The following is a 22894-nucleotide window of genomic DNA, read 5'->3' as shown; positions in this document are numbered from 1 at the left end:
GTCAGGAGTGGAATTTTCTCACCGCTGTGGACCGAGTCAACTCGCAGTTTTCCAAACACCCGGTTTCGTACTCAGCACAAGCGTTCATCTCCCTCGGCCCTGGTCGGGATCGGCAGCTCGGGTGGAAGCCACCGACTGGATGGGATGTTGTTGTGCATTCGCGTTGCTCCGACTGGAAGCATCCCGGTGCGGGCCCGTACGACGCACAAGAACAAGCGAGCGTTCGCCGCCACGGAGTCAGTCTGTTTGAAAACTCGGTCGGGATCGGACGTCTTTCGCGAGTGTGTGGTCGTCGTGGTCGGTAGCAGTCGGTGTTGCGTTTGCGAGTCGTTATGCTGTAGTCGTTGGCTGCAGAAGCGTTTTGCCCGTTTCCACCCCACCGTGCCCACTATCGCGAGCATCAGCCAAAACTTCTTCCGTGCGGGTGAATCGAGTCACGGGGTGCTGTTTGCGGCCAGTGCACGGGCACAGGTGTGCGATACGCCTTTTCGTGGTACGGGGCGAGACGTTTTTCGGGCCGCACAACGGGGCCCAAAAGGTGTTCGAGCTGTGTTCGTGATTTTTCCTTCCAAGATCTGCGTAAAGAAGGAAAACGTACCGAGCGTGGGGAGTGGTTCTATGAGGGAGGAAATGCGATTGGAAAGAACATTCCCTTAAACCGCATTCCCTACGTGCCGCGCGGGCAAAGGTAGAGTGTGGTATCAGAAAAACGGTGAATTTCATTAGACAGCCGTTTTGAGGGAGAGGGGAGCGTAATTTGAGTTGAGTTCGGGTAGTGCTGTGCCAGGGTTGGATAAAGAGCGCGGCATGGATTTCTTGTGCAAGTGGGCAGCAGTCGAGCAGCCGTGAAGTCAGCCCAGGGTGGGACGGACGAGTTTGTTGAATGAGTGAGCTGAGGTGAATGAATAATTTGGCTAAAACAGTCCCGAACAGAGCGATGAAGCAGTTCTCGGAACATCGTCCTGCTGGTGGCCATCGGTGCGGGCAGAGCGTGTAAAGATGCTGCGTGTAGCGCAGCAAGCTCTGTTGATATAGTACGCAAGGGCACTAAAAATAGTCGCTGCCAGTATCGATCGCTTCGCGTAGAGAACAAAAAAGGTATCGTCCATTGATTGAGGCTTTGCTGTCATTGAAAGGGTGTAGCGTTTCTCGAACGAAACGGGGGCAGTGAGTGAGCCGAGCAGTTCGCTCGAATAGAACGGGTCTTGGAAACATATGGTAAACACAGTGCGGCACGGGCAGGTGCAACTGCCAGAAGCAGCTGTCAGGTTGGAAAAGTTGTCAGAATCTCGACGCAAAGCAGTACGGTCGTGCGTTACGGTTGTGAGCGATTGGGAGGATTTAACTATTTTGCCAGCTTCAAATGCCCACTTGCGCGTACATACGGAACGTGCATTAGTGACAGTAGCCGTGAAATCCGGATATCCTGCTTACAGGTTCCGACTGTCGGTATTAGCGGCACCGACTGCCGTGCGCATTACGCCGTTGAGCAGTGCGTTAGTGTGGAATTAAATGCTCAAACAACCATATCGAAACCATATTGAAAGTTGTCGAAACAGTGCCGAGTGCTGAGAGTGAGTGAAGGCCGCGCGTCCGTAGTAGTGTGTTGCAGCGTGCATAAAGCCGGCTGTTCAGGCGGTCGACACTGGAAGCAAAAGTGGCGCATATCGCGAAAGGAATAGTGGTTTGTGTGTGCTTGTATCTGTGCTGTGGGGGAGTGTTTTGGGGGCTGCTGGGGAGAAAAGAAAAGCAGCCGTTTGGCAGCCGGTTTTGAGAAATCCGAGAAACATTACCACAATGTTACCAACATCATCATACCCATGCTTAGCAGCGCTCCGGTCAGCGGCAAGCTTACCGTGCACACCGGCCAGACCGAAAGCGGCGCTGGCTATGGTACTGCTGGTGCTGGCGCTGGTACTGCCCCTTCCCGGGGCCGTGCTGGGAGATTATGAAAATACATGGAACTCGTACTACGAGCAGCCGTGCTGCGGTGGCACCACCAATGGGCCGTTCCATCTGCGCCACCATGGAGGTAGGTGGTTTCAATTTGCTGATTTCCACTCGGTTGGCCGCTCTGCACAAACAGACGGTGGGCGGGAAGTTTGTGCAGACGTGGGGTCGATTTTGGAACGCGGTGTTGTGTGTTGTATAATAATGTATCCCTGTATGTGTACAGAGCTCTTTACAATTCCTCTTGCTATGTTCTGTTTCACCTTCGTACGTGTTCCCCCATTTGCTGCGGATCTGTTTGTGAGTTTAAAAATAGCAAGCGAACGTTTAAAAAAAGAACCAGCTTAAGGTACCAAAACTCCACCGAAATAAGGATCCTAACAAACACACACACTCATATCAGCGAAGTACAACAACTAACGGGGTGTGGCTAAACGACGCCGGGGTGGTTCATTCCGGACCATTTGAGAAAAAGGCCATTTAGAGGTTTTTTGTAAAACCATACCACCGCCAAAGGGAGCGGGCGGCACTGGGTGCATGCACAGAACTGATGCTGCACCAATATGCACTTGAGGGCTACCCTTCTGCAAAAAAATGACAAAAATCATCGCAATGGCCGCTAAAGGATGTGTCGAACAAAATGGGGGCCTTGCTTTTCGATTCACCGGAACACGAGGACAGCCCACGGGGCGAGGTTGTAGTGTTGCTGGAACGTTGGTTTTTGTGTGTGTGGGTGTGTTTGTTGTTTGCTGTCGGCTTCGCAACATGCAATCTTGCAAGAAGCGTTTCACTCGATTGCGATTGACGATCCGTTGCGCACGTTATAAAATCGTTCGACACTTGAGACTTGCCTGCTGCTGCTGGAAGAAGGACCAAACCAACCGGCAGAAGGGTTAGTTCCAAAGGGGGGTGCATTGTTTTATGCGAATAATATGGAATGCCCTCCCTTTAGCTTGTGTGTCTGTGTGTCTGTGTGTGTTTTTTGCCTCTTCCATTACTTTTCGTTGTCCGTCAATCAACGTAAGCGAGCACGTGCGTACTCCGAGCGATGTATGTACAAGCCGTCTACAGTTACCGGGGAGGTCCTCCTGCACTCTTGTTCCCTTTTTTGTGTGTTTCGCTTCGCTTTGATGAGGGCTTGATTTTTCGGGGGCAACAACTGCATTGGAGGGTGTTGAAGGTGTTGCGAAGCAATTGGTTGGATCGCTCGGTTGGTGGTTCGTTAGGGTTGCTCCATGTGAGTGATTTTCTTGCAAGCGAACGGGGCGGAAGCATCTTCACAGTGCGGGAAAAAGCCATTTTAATATTGCTGTGTACGTGTGGGTACAGTGTAGTACTGCAGCAATGGCTGCCACTCGTAAGGCCCTCCTACTTGGAAAATGTTTGGAAAGCGAAACAGTGTGAAAAAAACAAGCATGAATGAAGAAAAATATATACATTGGCAGGTATATATGGGGTCGTTACGCACGACTAGTTGTTTTGATGGACAAATCAGCCTTAATAATGAACAAAAAAGAAACAGAACAAGGCCTAAACAAGATAAAAAAAATATAAAAAATTATAAAGATAATTAAGTAGATAACTGAGAGCAAGATAAATAATAGATATGATCAATTGTAGGTGATTGTTATCATTTTTTGCGCATACTCTTTTAAGAAAATATGTATAAATACATACATGCTAGGAATAATCAAGTTAATGGGTCCTGTGGTTCAGTCAACTCGTACGACTTAACAACATGCCCATCATAGTTTCGAGGCTCATATGGACTGTCCACCCGTAGCAAGGATTGACCATCCGGCTGCGTGGTACTGAATCAGTTTCGAAAGCCTGTACAGACCAGCATGTAAGACATTATGCCTAATAGAATACTAAAAAAAAAACCACGTTAAAAGCTACCCCAATTTTTGTAGTTAGTTACGAGATGTTAGTTTTAACTGCTCAGTTACATGAAAACCCTTGTTGGCAATGTATTTATATTCATACTATATTTATTAACTCTCCTGCAACAGCCAAAACATACGAACCAACATAACCGTTATGAGTGTTGCGACCTTCGTAAACAAACAAAGTAGAACTATTCCTCAGGTTGACAGTAAAATTTAAGTACATTTAGCGATTCTGAAATGTACTTAATCTGATTCGTGATTCAGCGATCGGGTCTCTTGCCATTGCAATTTGAAATTTTTTCCCTTATTGTCATCTCGGCACCGGCCGAAAGAAGACAAGTTTCTTTGTAAAGGTATAATTAGGATTCGCGAAATATAACTTCAACTAAAGCAAAGCCCAGCGTATTTTAAAAACTTATACGAAAAGAGTGAACATTTTCGCAACGCGAACAGTTCTAACAATGCGTTTAAACCTCATCAAGCTTGAGGCCACTGTAGTTTCCAGACTAAGCACAGAAAAACCAGATCAACCACTACCATTTAACTCCTGCTGTACAAAAATGTTTTGGAGAGTGAAGCTGCATGATGTTTTTTTTTCGAATTACCGATAACATCAACTTGTTTCGTATCTTCTTGAAATCAACGATAGCTAAACTATTCAAGAACCCAATACGCACGGCATTCAAAGCAATGAGATGTATTATCGCATTTCATACCCAACACACGCTCAGCTATTCAAACCAAGCGTTATGAAACATTCCGAATGCCGAATGCCCCAAAGATCCATTACACCAGCATTGTATCAGGTACTTTGGGGTGATGCACGAAAAAAGAAACACAAACTTTCCTCGGTCGATGCCTCCGGGCACGCAATTGATATGTATAAACTTCACCCTGCCTTTTGGCATACCGGTCAACGCCTTGGCTCCCAATGTTCGGAGATAATTAATCTCAGAATTTATGATGCTCCCGGTCGCCCGGTGCCTAGGCTTAAGCTGGCAGGAGGGCGTGGAGTCTCCAGTCACGTTGATGGATGATTTTTAAGAACGGCTGGGCAGCTCTTTCACTCTTTGTCGATCCCAGCATGACCCACTGATAGCAGGTAGCAGAGCAGTGCGATTCATAATTGATTCCTGCAGGAATTCAACTCTGCCCTGCCGGAATCTGGCAGGCATCTGGCCCGCCCGCTAGCCTGCTGCAGGAAACGTTCGTTTTAATCTTCGCTCTCCGCTTCTACGAATTGGCAGTTATTCCCATTTTCTGTGCTAGGGAAAATCATTACTCTACCGTAACCCGCATACACACAACGCACCCCCAGACTAGAGCCTGGGTGGTATGTGTCTGTGTGCCTTTTCCTGTCGTCTACTATTTACACAGCGCATACCGATCACCGGTGCAAAATGCAATATCCGATTACCGATTCTCGGCACACAATCACACACACATACACAGGTGTATCGTGGTGCTAAATGGTACGAATGGCCTCCCATTTGTTCGGGCCTCCCGGTGCAGGTTGCAACTTGAGGCAGAGCTATAAAACTAATTGCACCCAGCTACAATGTGCAAAACGTTTTATGCCTTTCCACCCGCTTTCGTCAGCCCGCTCGGGCGCGTACTTTGTTCCTTTCTACGTAGTAGGTGTAGGTGAAAATGTCCAATCGTCCCACACGGGGCCGTTTCCATCCCTTTCAGCCGCTTCTTCCGCCTTCCGCTTCAGCCCCAATGCACGTTAAGCGTCTTTTCCAGGAATAATGGAAAAACGACCGTTTTTCTTCGATTTGACCACCTGCCCACCCAGATTCCCACCCGGTTTTGCAACACATTGCACCCTATTTTCGCCTCGCCTAGAAACCATAGCACGAGACGAAGATAAGTCACTTAAAAAGGATTACGTCGGACTGGTGCAGTCGGTAGCCCTTCTGCCTGCCACGCATACCTTTCCAACTGCCTTCCCCTTCATTTCGAGCGAGAAACTGGTGCACGAAAAAAAAGACACAGAAATCACCTTTGCCGGACTGTTCCGGGTAAGTTACGGCCACACCGATGTCGGAGGTAGGAAGGGGGCGACAAACGAAACAGGCAACGGGGGAGCGGGGAAGCGCGTTGCCGCACCAAGTGCAACGTGTGAACGTCCGGGCCTCTACCGCTGCCTCTGCATGTAAGCCGCAGCGTGTTACGACCTGAAACCTTGCCCGGCCGGGCAAAACCGGGCGTTCGTCGACGCTGGGGCTTCGGCAAGGTTGTCTCAGGGCAACCCCTTTAATGGCAGCCAATGAGGTCGTGCCGTGCAAAATACAGGTCATTTCCAGCGAAGGTGGTCGAGAGGCTCCATGCAAGGAAGAAAGTGGAAACGAGATAAAGAGATAGAGACAGAGAGAGAGAGAGAGAGAGAGAGAGAGAGAGAGAGAGAGAGAGAGAGAGAGAGAGAGAGAGAGAGAGAATGTCAGGGAAGACAAAAACGACAAGGTGAATTCAAAGCTATGCCCATTTCTCCATTGCCATAGCGCGGAACTGGAAAAATGAAGGGGAAAGCAGCCAGTGAGCGGCAAGTGAGAAATCAGTTTTGTAACGTTTAGCATTTTTCACGTAGTAAATCTGGCTTGCAGCGGACACGAGCCAGCGGGTGTGTGTGTGTGTGTGTGTGTAGAGCAGCTCATGTAAACGGGGCTTTTATTTAAACGGATCACCCAGGAAGTGGTATTGCTTTTGCAGCCATTTTGCAGAGAAAAGCCTTCACAGCTTAACCGGCCCTGGTTTTGTTCGAATAAAATCTGACAGCAGAATCTGATTAGCTGCGGCAAAGCTGTTAAACTGTGTTTCGGGTGGATTTAGCAGCAGGCTTATTTGAACTTCCAACAGCCGGTACGGTGGGAAGCCGTACGATTGCTGTCGGTCGGCTGAAATGTGTAAAGTATTTGATAATTAGTTCTGATTGTTTTTTTTCCGTTGCATTTTCTTTACGCGTAATGTCGTTCCTTTGAGCTAATGGTAATTGGTTTCGGTTCGCCATAAAATTTTAATTACTAATGTTTGAATCGCGATGAAATAGGTTAATAAATATCCTTTTATTTTTTGTATAAATCACCACTGAAAATGTGGTATGCGTACTTTGCACCATATTTCTCAATTTAGTGAACCCACCGAAAGTGTTTAAAAGAGTGTGACATAATCCATCCTTTCATTTTACTAATAACTGTGTTCACAATTATAACACTTTGAATATCTCTTAATACCAAGATCTATTGCGATTTGCAATTCATCAATCTTATTTCGAAGTATTTCCGTGACAGCGGAATGACCATTTCATGCTCATCAATCAATGGAGATTCATTGTGCATCAACGTTGCGTTTACATAGCATCTTGTAGCTTTATTCAGAAAATTTATGTTATTTTCACTGACTAAGGAAATTCAATGACTTTGCTGAAAATTAGCTGGTTGAGCAAGATTAAGAGTCAGCTACTAAAACTGCTCAGGTAAGAGTTTTCCTATGAAAATCCAAGAAAATGGCTAGTTATGGAATTCCGATGACTTCACACTAGCTCTTAATTAAACGAAAAAGCCAGTTCCAGTTAGTATTGTTTGCCTTTGATGAGAAGTATGCTTGTAATCGGATAGTCTATTCGTTTGAATATTCTTATAAACTTTTCGTATGGATGAGGAGTTTTCTGTTTCAATTGAAAGTTAATAATATTTTAGCTACATTAACGGTCTATTCGGGGCTTGAAACCATGACCGCCATGCTGTTATTAAGTCGTACGAGTTGACGGCTGTACCACGAGACCGGCCAACTTTAATTATTATGTCATGATTTTCCACCTGTTAACTTGTTATTGTTAAGTATTATTAGTCAAACATTTTTTACTTTTATAAATGCTGCAGTATATTTTCAAAACATTGTATCATTCCTCACCATAACCATAGAGTATCGCATAAAACATGTTTTCATCTCAATAACAACTGCCCAAATGCAACCTTCCGAGTGTGTATTTAGCATTCATATCCAATCAGGTCAGCGCTACTCTGTTTCTGATTTGCTACTGATCTGCCACGGTAGTGGCAACAACTGCCGCTGCATTTGCTGTTTGAAAAGCCAACACACACACAGAGCAGCAAAAAACATCTCATTTTACCGTTTCCCATGCGGTGCATGAAATCATAAGCCTTCCAAACCAGCCAGTGCCTGTGCTGATCATACCGATAACTCATCAAACTCATAAATGATCGAGTGCAGAGTGCCCCCGAAGCGTGAAGCGCAGCGATAATTCGCGGCCTGTTATTTGAAACTCGGGTTCGTTTACGCTTTCCCCGTGGTACAGATGTGTGGTTGAAATTGGATTGGATTTGTGTCGATGGCCACGGGACCAGTGCATACCGCACGCAGCCGAGTTATTGAGAGCACACACGTTCAATGCTTTCGGCATCCGCGTTTGAACGAAACCGAACCATTGTCGGTGACGTTGATGCGCATCCTTAGCTTTGAGCTGCAATCAATTAATCGGTTGCGGTGCAAAAGAAACAATACATTCGGCGGCAGCGTAGTCAATGAACGTGCCTTCTGGGGCCCGAGGACTTCACAGTGAACTTTTCCTGTGCTTAAAACCAGAAGCATTCTGTGCAAAAGCTAGCTGTGTTTTTGTGCTTTTCAAACGAAGCGAAACTTCTTTCGAGCCCTGTCGAGTCGCTGTCGTTCCAATGAAAGCAAAGCAAGCGCTCTCGTTCATTAATTGGAGTTCGTTTAAGGAAATGGGACACAAGCACCGGAGCACCGGAGAAGCTTGCGAACGACGGGTGCAGTCCTCGGTTTGACGATTCTACCCGGTCGACTGGTGGGAGAAACTAAACTAAAAAAAGGGATGACCTCAACGGTCCTCGAATGCGACATTATTTTGATTAGCATCAGCGAATTGGACGAGATTGGAATGTGATGTGATTTTTCGAATAGTTGCACGTCCGTTGCGGCAGTAGCAGGATCGGCCAGCGCGCCATCACCCGCCAGCCAAGACTCCCCGTACGTGCAACATTAAATTAAAATACTTCGAATTCGCCGACGGGATGCCGTGCACGGCGGTGCACACGGAATGCTTTAATTCTGGGTCGCCTCACCGTGCACGCGTGAATCCTTTCAACACCGTTCACACTCCCGCAGCGTTGTGAGTTGTAAAAATCCAATCTCACTGCTTGCAGCAGAATGTTTTAGCAGCTGTTGTCACTTCCAGCTGGCCGCTTTGCTTGCCCTGCCACAGCTTTGGCTTGAGCGACGAAATGCTTTGCCCCACAGTCGTCGGAACAGCATGAACGCGTCGTTTGTGTGCCAATCGTCGAGCGTGGATTTCGGTCGTACGTAAGATTAAATGAAAGCTTTTAGTTTACAGTCGCTTTCGCAAGTGAATCGAGTTAGTGTGTTATTGTTTTTTTTGCTGCATTTGACGGGTGTACTGATTGCTGTTGGATCACATCGAAAAGGTTTTACCTCAATTTTAGTGTTGTCGAGCATTACTAACCACGAGGATAATTATGGATATTTTAAGCTTACGAGCTATTGAGCAATCTTTTCAAAAGCCACGAAAGTTGATCCAAAAGCACTTCAATAATATATTTGAGAATTTTCCAGTGAAATCATTTAAGACATTTTTCATGATAAGTTGTTTAAATTTATCTCCAATGCCAGCGTGGTGATTGATTGGTGACAAGTGCTCTATTTTCTTTCAATATTCGGTCAATTCAAGCAAAACCGCAATGAGCTAGTTTGAAGGATTTGAACAAACAACCGATATCCGCCTGCATCACCCGGCAAGAAGTCGATGGTACATGTTTTCTAGCCTTAAATCAATTCCACTTACCCGGAACACAGTGGCGAGAGTGCTGTTTTGCGTGAAAAGTGGAGAGTCGTTAATTAATTGATCTCGATGCCACTCCAGCTCATCATTTGCTCGCTGCCTGCCGCCTAATGCGTACCGACACAGCTTCTCACTAATTAATTCGTGGAAGCAAACCCCAGGAAGTGGTGCCGCGTGCGATGGGTGTGTGAGAGTTCGCGTGCCAGCAACCGTGTTTGCATTGGAAGAGTGGGCGTGGGGGGGGGGGAATCTTTTTGGGTTTGGGCGATAAGTTTGCAGAAATAATAACTCCTGAACTAATAGGAGAGAAGATTATCAAGCTGTTGCTGAGAGCAGGGTGGGAAAATATACGCTTGGTGCGGTATAAGCTTAATTATAGAAACCTCAGCAACGCGTTTTGAGCTAAAAGCAATCAACCAAAGTTTTGAATTTGAGAAAACTCCTCATATCTTACGAAAGATTTCGTTATTTTCGTTTACTATTCCTCTCTTTTGAAGTCATTAAATTGTACGCATTTTAGTTTTTTTTCGGAATTTGCAGAAACATATAAGATTTTGCATACAAATATAAACTCTCTTTTAGAATATGATGCTCCTCGTGCTATATTTTTCACTTCCAACAGATTGGTCGGGGCATCATAAACATTTTTAATTACTCCTAAAATAGACTTTGCCGTAAGCCAAAATATATCAAGTAATTTAATTTTACACCATTTAAATTGCATCAGTTCCAGTTGTCCAAGTGCATCACTTAAATTATCGAGCCCTGCACGCCTCATCGCATAAACTATTGGCCTTTAAGAGTTGGTTTAGGAGTTTTCTTCGCAAACTTTCCCTCAATACCCTCGGGCACACATACAAAACCCCTTGCTCACTCCACTCAGTTATCGACAAAATGCATTCTTGTGAAACCATTAAACTGATACCGTAGTGGTGCCTTGGTGCCAGCTTGGTCCACTTTCTACGGACGGCGTTGAGCTTAAGACTGGGCTTACGCTCTCTCTCTCTCTCTCTCTCTCTCTCTCTCCCGCTCCCCTTTCTCAGTGGTATTCAATTAAATTTTCAAAACTTTATTAAAGATGATCCGGGAAGCGGCAAGCTTCTGCCAGGTTGAGTGGAATAGTTTTGTCACCTCCCATTAGACACCCTATCATACGGGTTGATCAGTGCCCTTGGTGAAGCTGCCGTCCCTTGGACACACATCCTCATCCCAACACGCGTGATCATCGTCTTCCCACTGTTCATTCATGCTGGGTTTTGGGACACTGGGCGGGCTTGCGGGCCACATTTACGGCGTAAGATTTGTTTAGATAGGAGCGGTGCAAAACTTTCGGCGACACTTTGTTGCCGAGGTGTTAGAGGCTGGTGAAGTTTTTGCGGGCGCGCGTTGAAGGGTTGCCGCACAGAGTGGTACAGAGGATCACCCGGTTAAGGCTTTATTTATGCGCTCGAAAGCATTATGGGCCCGGCGCTTCAACAAAGATCCGCCCGGCCGACCGTGTGGGGCTATTTGTTTTTGCTGCCACCGCTGTACGCTCACTTATCCGATTAAAATAATTGCAAGCCGACGGGAGTTATTAATGAACATAAGCACACCACGGGGTGAAGTTTGCTTAAAGCTCATCTTCAAAGCGTTGACTTTCGTGGAAAGGAGAAAATGAAGCGGGAAAAAAACAAACTTGTATTCACCCAAAAGCCGGTAGGGGATGGTTTTGTTCAAAAGCCACAACCTTTTTAGCAAAAACAAACGACGCTAGAGCGTGCGTGTGTGTGTGAGTGTGTGTTTAATTAAATTTCACTCCATTTTGTGGGCAGCCAGGCAGGGCAGGGCTCGTCCCCGCAACAAATGCCCCGCAGAAGGGCTGTAAATTTGCGTGGCAAATGGGATGGAAAATCTTCGTCCCATTTGATCTTCTCTGCCTTGCCTTTGGGAGCGTACTGGGAGCGTAGGTAGCGGTATGACGAGCGCTATGTGTTTATGTTTTTCCTCGTTTTGCTACTGTGCTGCCCGTGGTTGGGCGCAGCACGCATGGCTGCAGAGTACAGTGCAGTAATTAACTTCTGATATCTTTTCTGACTTCCAGTCGAATGAGCTTCGGGCGGCAAAGGTGGATATCGCAAGGAGCGCTAACTTTACTTTCTGCTCCTTTTTCGTAGCACGATATCAAAGAAGCAAACCGAGAGCAAAGTGTGCTCATATGTGCTAGCGAGCAGTGGGCCAGAATGGAAGTCCGAGCAGAAGATAGCAGCACGTAGTGCAGTGCGGCCCACAATGCATACGTTCTCCCCGTTTTGCGCACGGATGCCGACGGATCCGAGGTGCCCTTGGGGAGCGATGAAAGCATTAGTGAGGATTTTCTTGAATTTACTCAAAGCTAGAAATGGTTGCATTAGGTGATGAACGCTTGCTGTGCGATAATGGGTTGCCAGCTCGGCAAATGAATCGCAACGAGACAGGTGGCTGTATAAGGTGGTCCCCGCCGACGGAATGTCGATCAGTGACTGAACGCTCTACTTATTCAATATATTGGGTAGCATATGGATGTCTGGCAATATATGGCCATTGGAGAGCTATATTTGAAATCAGACTCTTGGAAGATCCAAATCATACAAAGGTTGATGACTCAAACATGCAAAAAACGGTTTTAAGTATTATGAAGTACCAAACACCTCCATGTGCATGCGATTGAAGGCATATAAATAAAAATAAATAAATGATCTTAGCATTTACAACTGTGTCTCTGGTTGTTTAAAAAATATTAGGAAAATTTCATTGATTTTGACAATTTTGGAGATTCTTCAGATCAGTTAATGAATTATGTTTTTAATTTATTTGTAATTAAGAAAAGCGTATATCAACATTACAATATCAAATTTGACCCAATATTTTATCATTTGATAGATATTTGATTTATTTTTGTTAGAATGAAAACACTTTTCTTTCAAATTAGGGACTACAATCAATTTTTTTACAATCTTTATTTACTTCTGTTTTACTTCTATTGCGCCCTTTTTGTAAATGCAGCAAACATGGAAGTCAAAAAAATATTTAAAGCTAACAACAATAGTCCTGTTCAACAGATCAGAGGGATAACTATTATTATCGAACGAAAAAAGCACCAACTATCTTGAACCACTGTTTACCTGATTATCCCTATCCAACGCGTCCGCCTTTGCGGTGGCATAGTAAAGATTAAATTAATTAGAATGATTTCACCACTTTTTATAAGCATTAGTCGCCGTTATCCTTATTTGCTGAGGTCTTCGCGCCAGCCTAAGAGGAAACCGTTGTTTACAGTTTGCTGCACAGTCAAGTAGTTTAGAGGGACCTAAGGGGAACAGAAAACAACGCCTCGGCATATGTTTTCACGTTTCTGTAGCTTAACAGTAACATGCTCCACCATCATCACCGCACATGGTTTTCCCTCTTCATCGGTAGATGGTGGACCTGCTGGATGTGGTTTTAAGAGTCTTGGTGTGAAAGCTTGGGGCTGCTGTCAACTTTGCCGCCGGGGCGTTGTTTTAGATAATTGAAGCAAGTGACAACGGTCCCTTAAGCACCCATGCATTCTACACCTTACAGTTTGTATGTGTGTGTGTGTGGGTTCAATGTTGCGTTGTGATTGTCTTTCCCGTGTGTGTCTAGCGCTAGAAGGTGCGAACGCGCGTGCGTTTGTTTTTTAACGGCACCGTCCCAGCACCGTCGATGGAGACGCATGGTGCTTTGTAGCAAAGACACGCGGACGCGTCTGTTCCGCTACACGCAACGACAAGAAACCACAACATGACAATGTCGTCGTTGCTTGATATTGTCTTGCCGCTTCGACGGTGGAAGTGTTTCCATTGCTCAACCATCCCATTATAACCTTCCCCATCCCCCCAACAGTTCACAGTTGCGAGCATAAATCCTCTTTTGAAACAATAAATATTCATGCCGGTTTAGCATCTAATTCAATTTCGGGTTACGTGTGGCATCCGGGCAGGATGGTGGAAGTTACTTAGCATGAAGCAAAACTCGCAACACGGGCAATGTGCAGTGTAACAGACGGTTTGACGGCGTTTACGCCCCGTCGGCGTGTGGCGGGGGATTTAGGATTGAAATGCTGGGCGCCAGTACGCACTAATAAGCAGTTAAATTTGCTATTAGATTTATTTGATGAGTTTGTTCAGAGGAAAATACATCTATTTTAATGACAGTTTCAATTCTTACACTCCAATATTTATTTTTGTCAAATAATACGTGTGTGTTTCATTTTCTGTATGTTTAGCAAACAAATTCCTATGGAAATATTTACACTCATGAGAGAATTTCGCTCTAAAACATCTGTTTTTCTACTTGCCACCGTTCAGTATGAAAACTATTTGCCCCTACTTACGGAAACCAGATTTATTTTCACTCGCGCTGCTCCTCTGATCCGTGCGCGATACCAAGCATTCGCTGAAAACTTCAACACGCCATCCACAAGGGGGTGGAAATGATTAGTCTACCGAAAAACCACGATTTCACGTTTCACGCGAATGTTATGAACTATGAGCACAACAAACCGCTCAAGCTTCGGTTCGGTTCCGGTACGCTGACGCCACCGACGGTACGGTGTAACAAAGTGGGTTGCAAAATGCCGCTGTCTATTTTCTGTTTCGGTGCTTACTGGATGTAAATCATGGCCCACTGAATTCTCAAACCCGTTGGGTCGGCTCAGGTTTTGGTACGTGAATGTCATGTTTCGCCAACCGTTGCGACCCCGTATGCAATGCGAAATGAAATTAAACAAATCGAGTCCCTCCACTTTTGGCGCAACGCGATGAAATCAATGACAATGACGGACCGAGAACACTTTTGGCGACCGTCCATGTGGACACAGGAGCTCACTTACTGGTCCACTGGTGACGGGGTGCCATTGTACATTGTGTGCGGCGTCAACGGGTGTGCGGTGGAGTGGAGTAAAAACCTGTCACCGGCAGTCACTGACACTCGGCGCGACTCGACGATGGGAAAAAGTCCACCGCGCTTCTGCCTCCTGCATCACTTACATGCAAACCCCGCCCGGTGCAATCGAAAATTTTGCTCTCGCGGTTGGTTTGTTCAAACCTTTAAGCTGCCATTTGTTTGGGAAGCGGCCGGAAAGCAACTAATCAAAATTCAAGTGCTTTGGCTGGGATGGTTGGACATTTGATAAACAAGCAAATGAACCGCTCTCATCGGCACTGGTTTGGCGTTGTTTTGTTGCCCGGGGGACTGTTGGGAAGGGGGCTGAAATTGTGTCCCCTTTTGTTGAAAAGTCACGCCTGCAGTGAAAATGTGTTTAGCATCGACAATTGAAACAGGGGGAAGCGAGGAGAGGTGGTATATTGGAGCACAATGGAGCGGTGAGAATAGAAGCTGGACCAAAACCATTCTTTTGGGCAATGAGAGGCACTAGCAACGAGAACAACAACAACAAAATCCTCACCGGGAAAATCAAAACCAAACGAACCGAACAGCGTGAGCAAATTTACGCTTTCTGCATCTGGTGACGTGACCAGGAATATACGGTTCGTCCTGGAAGCGGCGAAATAGAAGAACAACGACAGAAAGCGAAAAAAAATCCAAAGAGCGATAAAATTAAACCAACACTGATCGATATTTTGCCTCCCACGGACACCACCATCTTCGCTTGTACCGTTTGTCCCTTATCGGAAAAAGGAACAGAGCGCACTGGACCGTAAAACGCGAAGTCCATCAAGTGTGGTTGACAAAGTAGAAGATGATATAAGACGGATGAAGGAAGGATGGTGGGCCCTGGTGGGACTGGGAAGGGACCGTACCGAAAAGGGCGAACGAAACTTTACACTCGCCGCCTGTTAAGGACAGTCGGTCGGCACCTCGGTTCAGCTGTCTTTGGCATCGTTTCGCGCCTTCAGCTGTCACTAATTCACTTTGACTTGCTTTGCTTTCTCTCTCTCTCTCTCTCTCTCTCTCTCTCTCTCTCTCTCTCTCTCTCTCTCTCTCACACACACACACACACATACACACATCCAGTCGCTCTTGTCACTCTTCCCCTTACTCCACGGCACGCACATGCCGTTCCGTACACTTAATTGTGCTTCGTACCGGGAATGTTACGATTATTGCAGTGTGACCTTCCGCTGAAATTATGGAACTCTTTGGACCGATGCTAGGCGGGCACCAAAGAAAGAGAAAAAAAATAAAGGGATGAGCTGGTTGACAATGAGCTACGACGTGGACGTAGGACCTTTTGAAGGATTTTCTTCCTTCCCGTCCGCGTTCGCGGCGAACCCACCACACACACACACACACACACACTCAGGAGAAGACTAACTTTGCGCGGGCTCGTACAGCTGGTGGGGACGGGTTAAAACGACGATGAGCCCCGTCCCGCCGGATATGGACGACCGGGCCCACGCTCCTTACGGGATGCTAATGATGTTACGTGATTTACGCCGAGATGCGAACGAGTTGAGCTGATTGAGTCCGAGCGGGAGCGCATCAATCCCGGAAGTTCCCGGACGCGTCTGGAAAGTTAGTACGGGGTGGATCCGGGGAAACAAAAAAGCGCGACAGCTGAGCCGTTTCCAGGAAAATCGTGCCACTACGGTAAATCCGTCCGTCCAAGAAGAAACCGGCGTGAGTCGATGGAAAGATGGACAAATTCAAAATCCCAGCAGGCGGAAGAAAAAAACTTTCTTCATTTTCTGCTTCATTGACGAGGCGATATCGCTTTGGTGGAGCAGTGTGCAATAGCTTAAGAAAACTGGTGTTTGTATGTGTGTGTGTGAGCATGAGAAAAGAGAGAAAAAAAACATTGCAAAAGAAATCTACACACTCAAGGGCCGCGTGTGAAAAAGAGAGCGTTGCGAGGAAATTCGGTTAAAAAAAAGCTAAAACCGATCACAAATGCTTCTTCCCTTCTCCCTTACACGCTCCGTGGTCCGAGGGAAAGGCAAGCAAACGCTGAGAGGGGAAACTTTGAACGATGAAACTTTCCGAGCGACATCCTGTACGCGGCAGTTTCCCGTTAAAAAAAGGGACGACCTTAAGCGTGAGATTGTAGAACAAAAAGTAAATCTGAAGCGTCGTGACAAGAATGCGGAACAGCAACAACAAAAAAATGGCCCGAAACAAAGCAAAGCTGAAGAAATCAAAATAAATAACTGACGTCAAAAGGGACACGCAGTCGCAGGTGTGGTTGGGTGTCGGTTTGCGTTTTCTTCTCGCCCCAGTTTGCTCACATCGTCGATCGTCTGGTTTGTGCTCGCATAGGAAATGGGACATTAGACCTGCTGATGGACTCGAACAAACCCACCAGCACCAGCACACTACCCATCGATTTGGCGCCCACTTTGGTCCACTCTTTATGGGTTGAAAGAAAAAAAACACCATCTACGAACGCACAAAAACTCACCCATACCAGGAAAAAGTTTTGATCTGTCAATTTCGATCCATTTCCGGCACACAAACACACACTCCCGTCAATAGGAAGAGTAGTGCAGCAGCAAAAACAACTACGGGCGACGCTACCCTCAACCGACGACAAATGATCTCCCCATACCGGCCTCTTCTACCCTAGTCTAGGGGGGGGGGGGAGTAGGAAGGTTGATGATTGGCTTGAAATTGGTTCGAACACCATTTGGGAAGCGTTTTGACATATTGATACCGCCAAGTGAAACCACGAGCTGGAACCGGGACAGTACGCAGAGCACTGTACGTGTGTGTGAGGGCTGGCAGCAATGTGTCGGTGACCCGCCCCCTGCATGAAATGATTGGTTATTTATGCAAGGTGTTGACACCGGGAACATCGATCCTGGGGCGATTGTTTATCGAAAAAGTCCACCAAATTGGACATGTATTATGACAAATGATGGGAAAGTGTGAGCGGGGTTTTGTTGGGGTTAGTTTTGGATTTTTCTTTTGTTTTTGTTTTTTTTTTGCGAAAAGGGAAGTCCTTTCCCTTCGACTGTTTTGGAAGAGATATTTATCATCTCTACATTGCGTTGGCGTAAACTGACGGACTCCGGTGGGGAAGCTCTGCTCTGCCTTTGTCAGAAGGATTTGATGTTGCGGTTGATATGCCAAGCAGGGGATTACTGTGTGTGATGTGTTTTCCTTTTTCATGTAATGGGTTGTGGTTTTGATAGAATAAAGAATTCAATTATAGCTTGCATACACGGTAAATATCATTCCAGCTTGTTATTAGTTATGTCATGTCACAATTTAAGAAAGTGGAAAATCGTTGATAGTTAGGCCATTCAGTGATTTTATCAAAGGCTTTGATCGATTTCAATTAATCTTTTGTCTTTAATTTTGTCCTAATTTACTAATTTACTCATTTATTTCTATCAATATCAATAACCTAGTAGTGTTTAAAGGCTTCACCTGTTATAGAGTCCTTTAAAAGAAGCATTTTAATAAGTACGGCATTTAAAATTTCCTTGCTAAAAAGAAAAAAATATAAACGAACATTTAAAATTGACAAACTTTGAAAGAAGTGTTCCAAAAAATAGAAGATGCATGTCAAATAGAACAAGAAAGCTTATGAAACACAAATTACCGATGGTTACTTTTAGGCCTCTCCAAATATTTGTAAATGGTAAATTCAAATACGAACTACATTCATTGGTGTTCTAAATTCTTGAAATGAGAAAAGAGCATTTCGTTAAGATGAAGCGAATAAATTTGCAACTTCGATTCAATATAGTATTGGGGTGACTTCTTTTCCCATGGTTCGAACGGTTCTGTTTGACAATACTATGTGCTCTCTGCAAATAGCATATTCAACAACAACAAATAAAGGGCATCCTATTATTTTACTTACTTAGGCATTACAGTTACTACCTTCACAAAAGCTTCTTTCACATCTGTTATTTTTCCTACAAAATCTTTATGTTTATTTTTTATTCTTCCCATCAAACTGCATTTCCCTCACCCGCAGCCAAAAAGTTTGGGTGGCCTTTTTGGGAGGAGGCCAAACCCAGCGTGCAAACGAAACGTATACACAATGTCATTTTCATGCATTCATACACTCGTGGTGCAGTTCATATCCTTCCACCCGGTCGCACCGTCGGTTGCTGGCAGTACCTCAAACCTGCAAGTACTGTCCTTCAGCCAGGCCAAACAAAATAGGTCCAAAAAAAGAGAGAAACAAAAAAAAAAACACACACACGAAACGCATCCTGTTTTGACAACTCGAGAGCGAAGCACATTCGGTCTCTTCTCCGCTGCCCAGAAACACCCTAGGGCCCCCATGTCCTGTTAGCTGGGGCTACTACTTCCGGGGTACTGCTCCTTCTTTCTTACACCCATCAATCGCTGTAACAACTAGCGGCAGTTGGAGCGCACCGACTCCCCGGGTGCCCAGGGTTGTGCACGCATCCGCTCCGCTTTATGTCTCGAGAAGTTGCTGCGTCCACCAACCACACGTCCATGCATGGGGCATGAATGGTACACTTCCTGCCGCCCGTTGCTTCATTTGCTGCATCCTTACACACACACACACACACACTGACAAGTGTTTGTGTGCTGTTGCACTGCATTACTGTGCTGCAAATGCCACCACCAGGAGTGACATTTCTTGTGCCCACTCGGGGCTCCCGTCGGCTCCCTCAACCGGTGTTGGAGAATGTTTATCCTTCCGTCGGATGTTGTTGTCGTGTTTTTTTCCTCTGTCCCTCCCCTCCCTTCTGTCGCTAAACTCTTCCACCATCATCGCTCACGCGTCTCTAGCCCGCCAGATCCAGTCCGGTACAATGGCGCTGTGTGCGCTCGGGGGCATTCGTTTACTGACTGACCACGCGTCTGCCACACTGCTACACACTGCTGCTCGCCCGACTCGCTTCATACAGTCGCACGATGGACACACCACGACGGTCGTACGATTACAGTAAGTAAACAGAGCAAAACACTTGAAAAACAATTACACACTCCCTTTCTCATGTCCATTTGCTACCTGTCTTGTCGTTACTTCTTTCTTTTTTTTACGGGAAAACAGCCATTTGAATACTTCGGAAAGCACTTTTCTTTGACGAGCAGGCAAAGGTTTGGACTAACAGCAACAGTAGCAGCAGCAGCATAACGTATAGTTTGAAGGATAAATTGGCTGTCAGTTGTCAATGGGTGGTCAGTGTCAGACAGTGTGGTAACAGGGAAGGTGAAATGGGGAGCAGAAATCACCATACAAACTGACCACACTTGCCGCTCCTGTCACGTCCCCAGCCTCTGTCACTTGTCTGACAGTCAGCAGCCGCCGTCTAGCAGTTACAAGAACATAGGAACCGAAATAAACGTAGAGCACAAGAGTTTCTGTTGCATTCTTGGCTGGCCACTTTCCATTTCCCTTTGTGTGTGTGTGTCGCCGAACAACGGGAAGCTATGTAATCGGTGACACCGGCACCGGTAGGAGAACAGTTTCTTGGAACAACCTTCACATAAGCCATATTCATACAGCCCGAAAGGAAATGAATCAAACGACGTCGTGAAGCTTCGAGCAGGTGATGTTACCCTTCCTTCATTTGAGTCAGACTGTTCAGACCATTTAACCAGTGACAAAAGCGGCCAAGGTCCGGCGTGCTGCGCGACTAGAAACGAAAGAAGCGGACGTGCTCAAAGGGAGGGACGCACGCCATCATGCATCCGTAATCGAATGCAAATAAATCCATTTGTTACCGTTGCCCTGCTGGCTGCGTTATTATTTATGGAAGATTATGTCAAGTGAATTTATACGTCCACTTCTTACACTGCCTTCGGCTGCCTGCTGTTTCTATGCACTTCCATTTGACAGTGCATTTGAGCTTCCGAGTTTCCGAGTGAGTGTTGTTGGGTGGCTTTTGTGTTCCAGCACTTCATGCCTGCCAGTTGGATGGATTGGGAAGTAAAAAAATGAGGCCTTCCACATGGGTGCACCAAGTAATGGTTCCGGGGTCGTGACGGGGGCTGGCAGAGAAGCGAAATAAAAACAAAGCACACCATAGATGGACTCATCTGACTCCACCAGCACCGCTTCTAACTGCAAACGGAATGGGCATCGAATCTGCCGAGGGCATCATTGCTAAATAGTGAACGTGCCAGCGACACTCGGTGGGATCGTTCCGTTCCCCGTACGAGGCGGGAGGAGGCACTTGCATTACTGCAAAGAAGCGATTTCCGACAGAGGTGGAATGCACTTTTGCTGTCCGTAAATAACTGCAGGAGCTTACGAGGGTAACCGGCCCTTAGCAGACGAGCAGGCTGGGTATGTGAGTCCGTTGAACAGGAGCTGCCTTGCCGATAGAAGTGGCTCGAGATGTTGGACGTTTGCTCATCCAGATCGGCTTAAGCACTCAACGCAAATGCCATAGATTGATAAACAGAGAGACGTTGTTCGATGGGAAAAAAAATTAAAAAAAGGAAATTATTATTCAACTATAATGCAGCAGCAAGGGCAAATAGGAACTTATAATTAAAATAAAAAAATTTGGCAATAGTGACAAAAAGATCCTTCAAATAATCTTTGTATATAAAGTTCAATAACTTGGTTTTGTATCTTAACTCTCCTTCAAAACACAAGCTTTCTCATTTCTATATCTACCACAATTAAACAAAATATACATCCTTGCACTGAAGGCATGATGCTCCAGAAACCCCAACTTTCAGGAATTTTAATGAAGGCAACTTCTGACAGCCCCAGTCACTCACACCCCCAGACAGTGATTGTGGTTGTCTGCGTTGCAAAAGAACGGCCAAAAACGGTTGCTTGGTTTCGTAGGGCAGCTAAAACGCTTCTAGCCTCCGACACCGACACCCTGCCATGGAGTGGAATGTTTGCAATCAAAACTTTAACGCACCCCTTTACCCCTTTTGGCCGTAATGTGCATCGTTGCAATGGTACGGCACCGTAGCGTTACTTGCATACAGGTGTGCAACTTTCAGTCCGGACAAAGTTGTGGGTGCAATTTCACACGTTACGTGTTTTGCTGGGAGGTTTTAGTGTAATTCTTTGACAGAGCCCCTGCACTCGCCCGGTTCGGTAGTCATCGTGTGACATATCAATTATTAGTTACACAGGCAAATAACGGCTCATAACTGATGTAAGTTGAAGTGGAGGAGCAGTTAGTCGGTTAAACGGACTAACAGTATAAATATGCAGCGAGTGGATTGCAAATTTCCAAGAGAAGTTTTTAGATGAACTGTTCTCACGCAGTCGTCGTTTAATTGCGAACCTTTCAAAGTGCTTGCAGGCTATGAAATTGTGTAGTTATGATTTGTTGCGTTTAGATAGAGGCAACACATTTGAAGGTTCTTCATTTTATCATCAGATTCGCATACAAAAAAGCAGCTTTTCAAAAGCTGCTTAAAAGTGCATTTTAATACAAGTATTCTTGCTGTTGTGAGCAATCTCTTATGTCATGAAATAAGTCAGTAAAGTGCATTACTCTTATACCATAAACTAAAGCCTTTCCACTTCGAGCAGACATCAGTCCTCTAAGTCAAAGTGTAAAGCCTCTGTGCTTTACCTGTATTAATTGCATTCATACAACATTTTATGCAGCAACCGCAACGATGACCATTCCAACTCTAACTCAAAAGCAAAAGCTGACACTGGGATATCTTCCAACCAAACGCACCACAACACCTAGCCAGCTCCTGCTCCTGCCGTTGGCAATTTGATTACACGATAGCAACAATATTTCTTCTGCTCCACAAACAAACTTCCCTGGAAAGCTTAAAAAGCCCGGACCGTCCGAGAAAGCACCAATGGGGAAAATTATCACAGGTGAACCATCGTTCAACCCTCCTCAAGTTCCTCTCTCTACTTCCTACCCATGTACCCGAAACATATTTGAAAAGAAGAAAAGAAAGCATGCCTTAGTCCCTTATGCGTTGGTGTTTTCAAATTTTCGGTTGGCCTTCATCCTACGGACCGGAACGCAACTGCAATAAACGTTTTGGAGAAACGTTCTGGAGAACGAGACAGAGAGAGCGAGAGAGAAAGAAAGCATAAGTATCCCTAGGCGTGTGTGTGTGTGCGTCAGAAAAAGGCCTGTGAGGTCAGTGAGGCGAGCGAGCGAATCGATTTAATTTCCATAAATTGAAGCTGGCCTACCACAACTGGCTTTGGAATGGATTTGACTAGGGTCAGTCCGGCCCCCAGCAGTATGGCAGCTCGGAGGCGTTGCTCACTTGCCGCTCGCTGGCGCTGGTGGGTTATAAATTTCTCACCACTAAGCCGTTAGCTTTACACCCT

General features: G+C 45.8%; 1 protein-coding gene across 1 annotated transcript in view; it reads left to right on the top strand.

Moving 5' to 3' along the window:
• The first annotated feature begins 226 nt into the window (after window positions 1-226).
• Window positions 227-22894, top strand: part of LOC121592192 (semaphorin-2A-like) — an 88108-nt gene continuing 65440 nt past the window's right edge. The window contains exon 1 of the mRNA XM_041913577.1: window positions 227-2032. Within this exon, the coding sequence (XP_041769511.1) occupies window positions 1798-2032 (235 nt within the window). The 5' untranslated portion in view covers window positions 227-1797. The remainder of the gene's footprint in view (window positions 2033-22894) is intronic.

The sequence above is a fragment of the Anopheles merus genome, chromosome 2L (assembly GCF_017562075.2).
Source record: "Anopheles merus strain MAF chromosome 2L, AmerM5.1, whole genome shotgun sequence".
NCBI lineage: Eukaryota > Metazoa > Arthropoda > Insecta > Diptera > Culicidae > Anopheles > Anopheles merus.
This window is presented reverse-complemented; position numbering and strand designations above follow the sequence as displayed.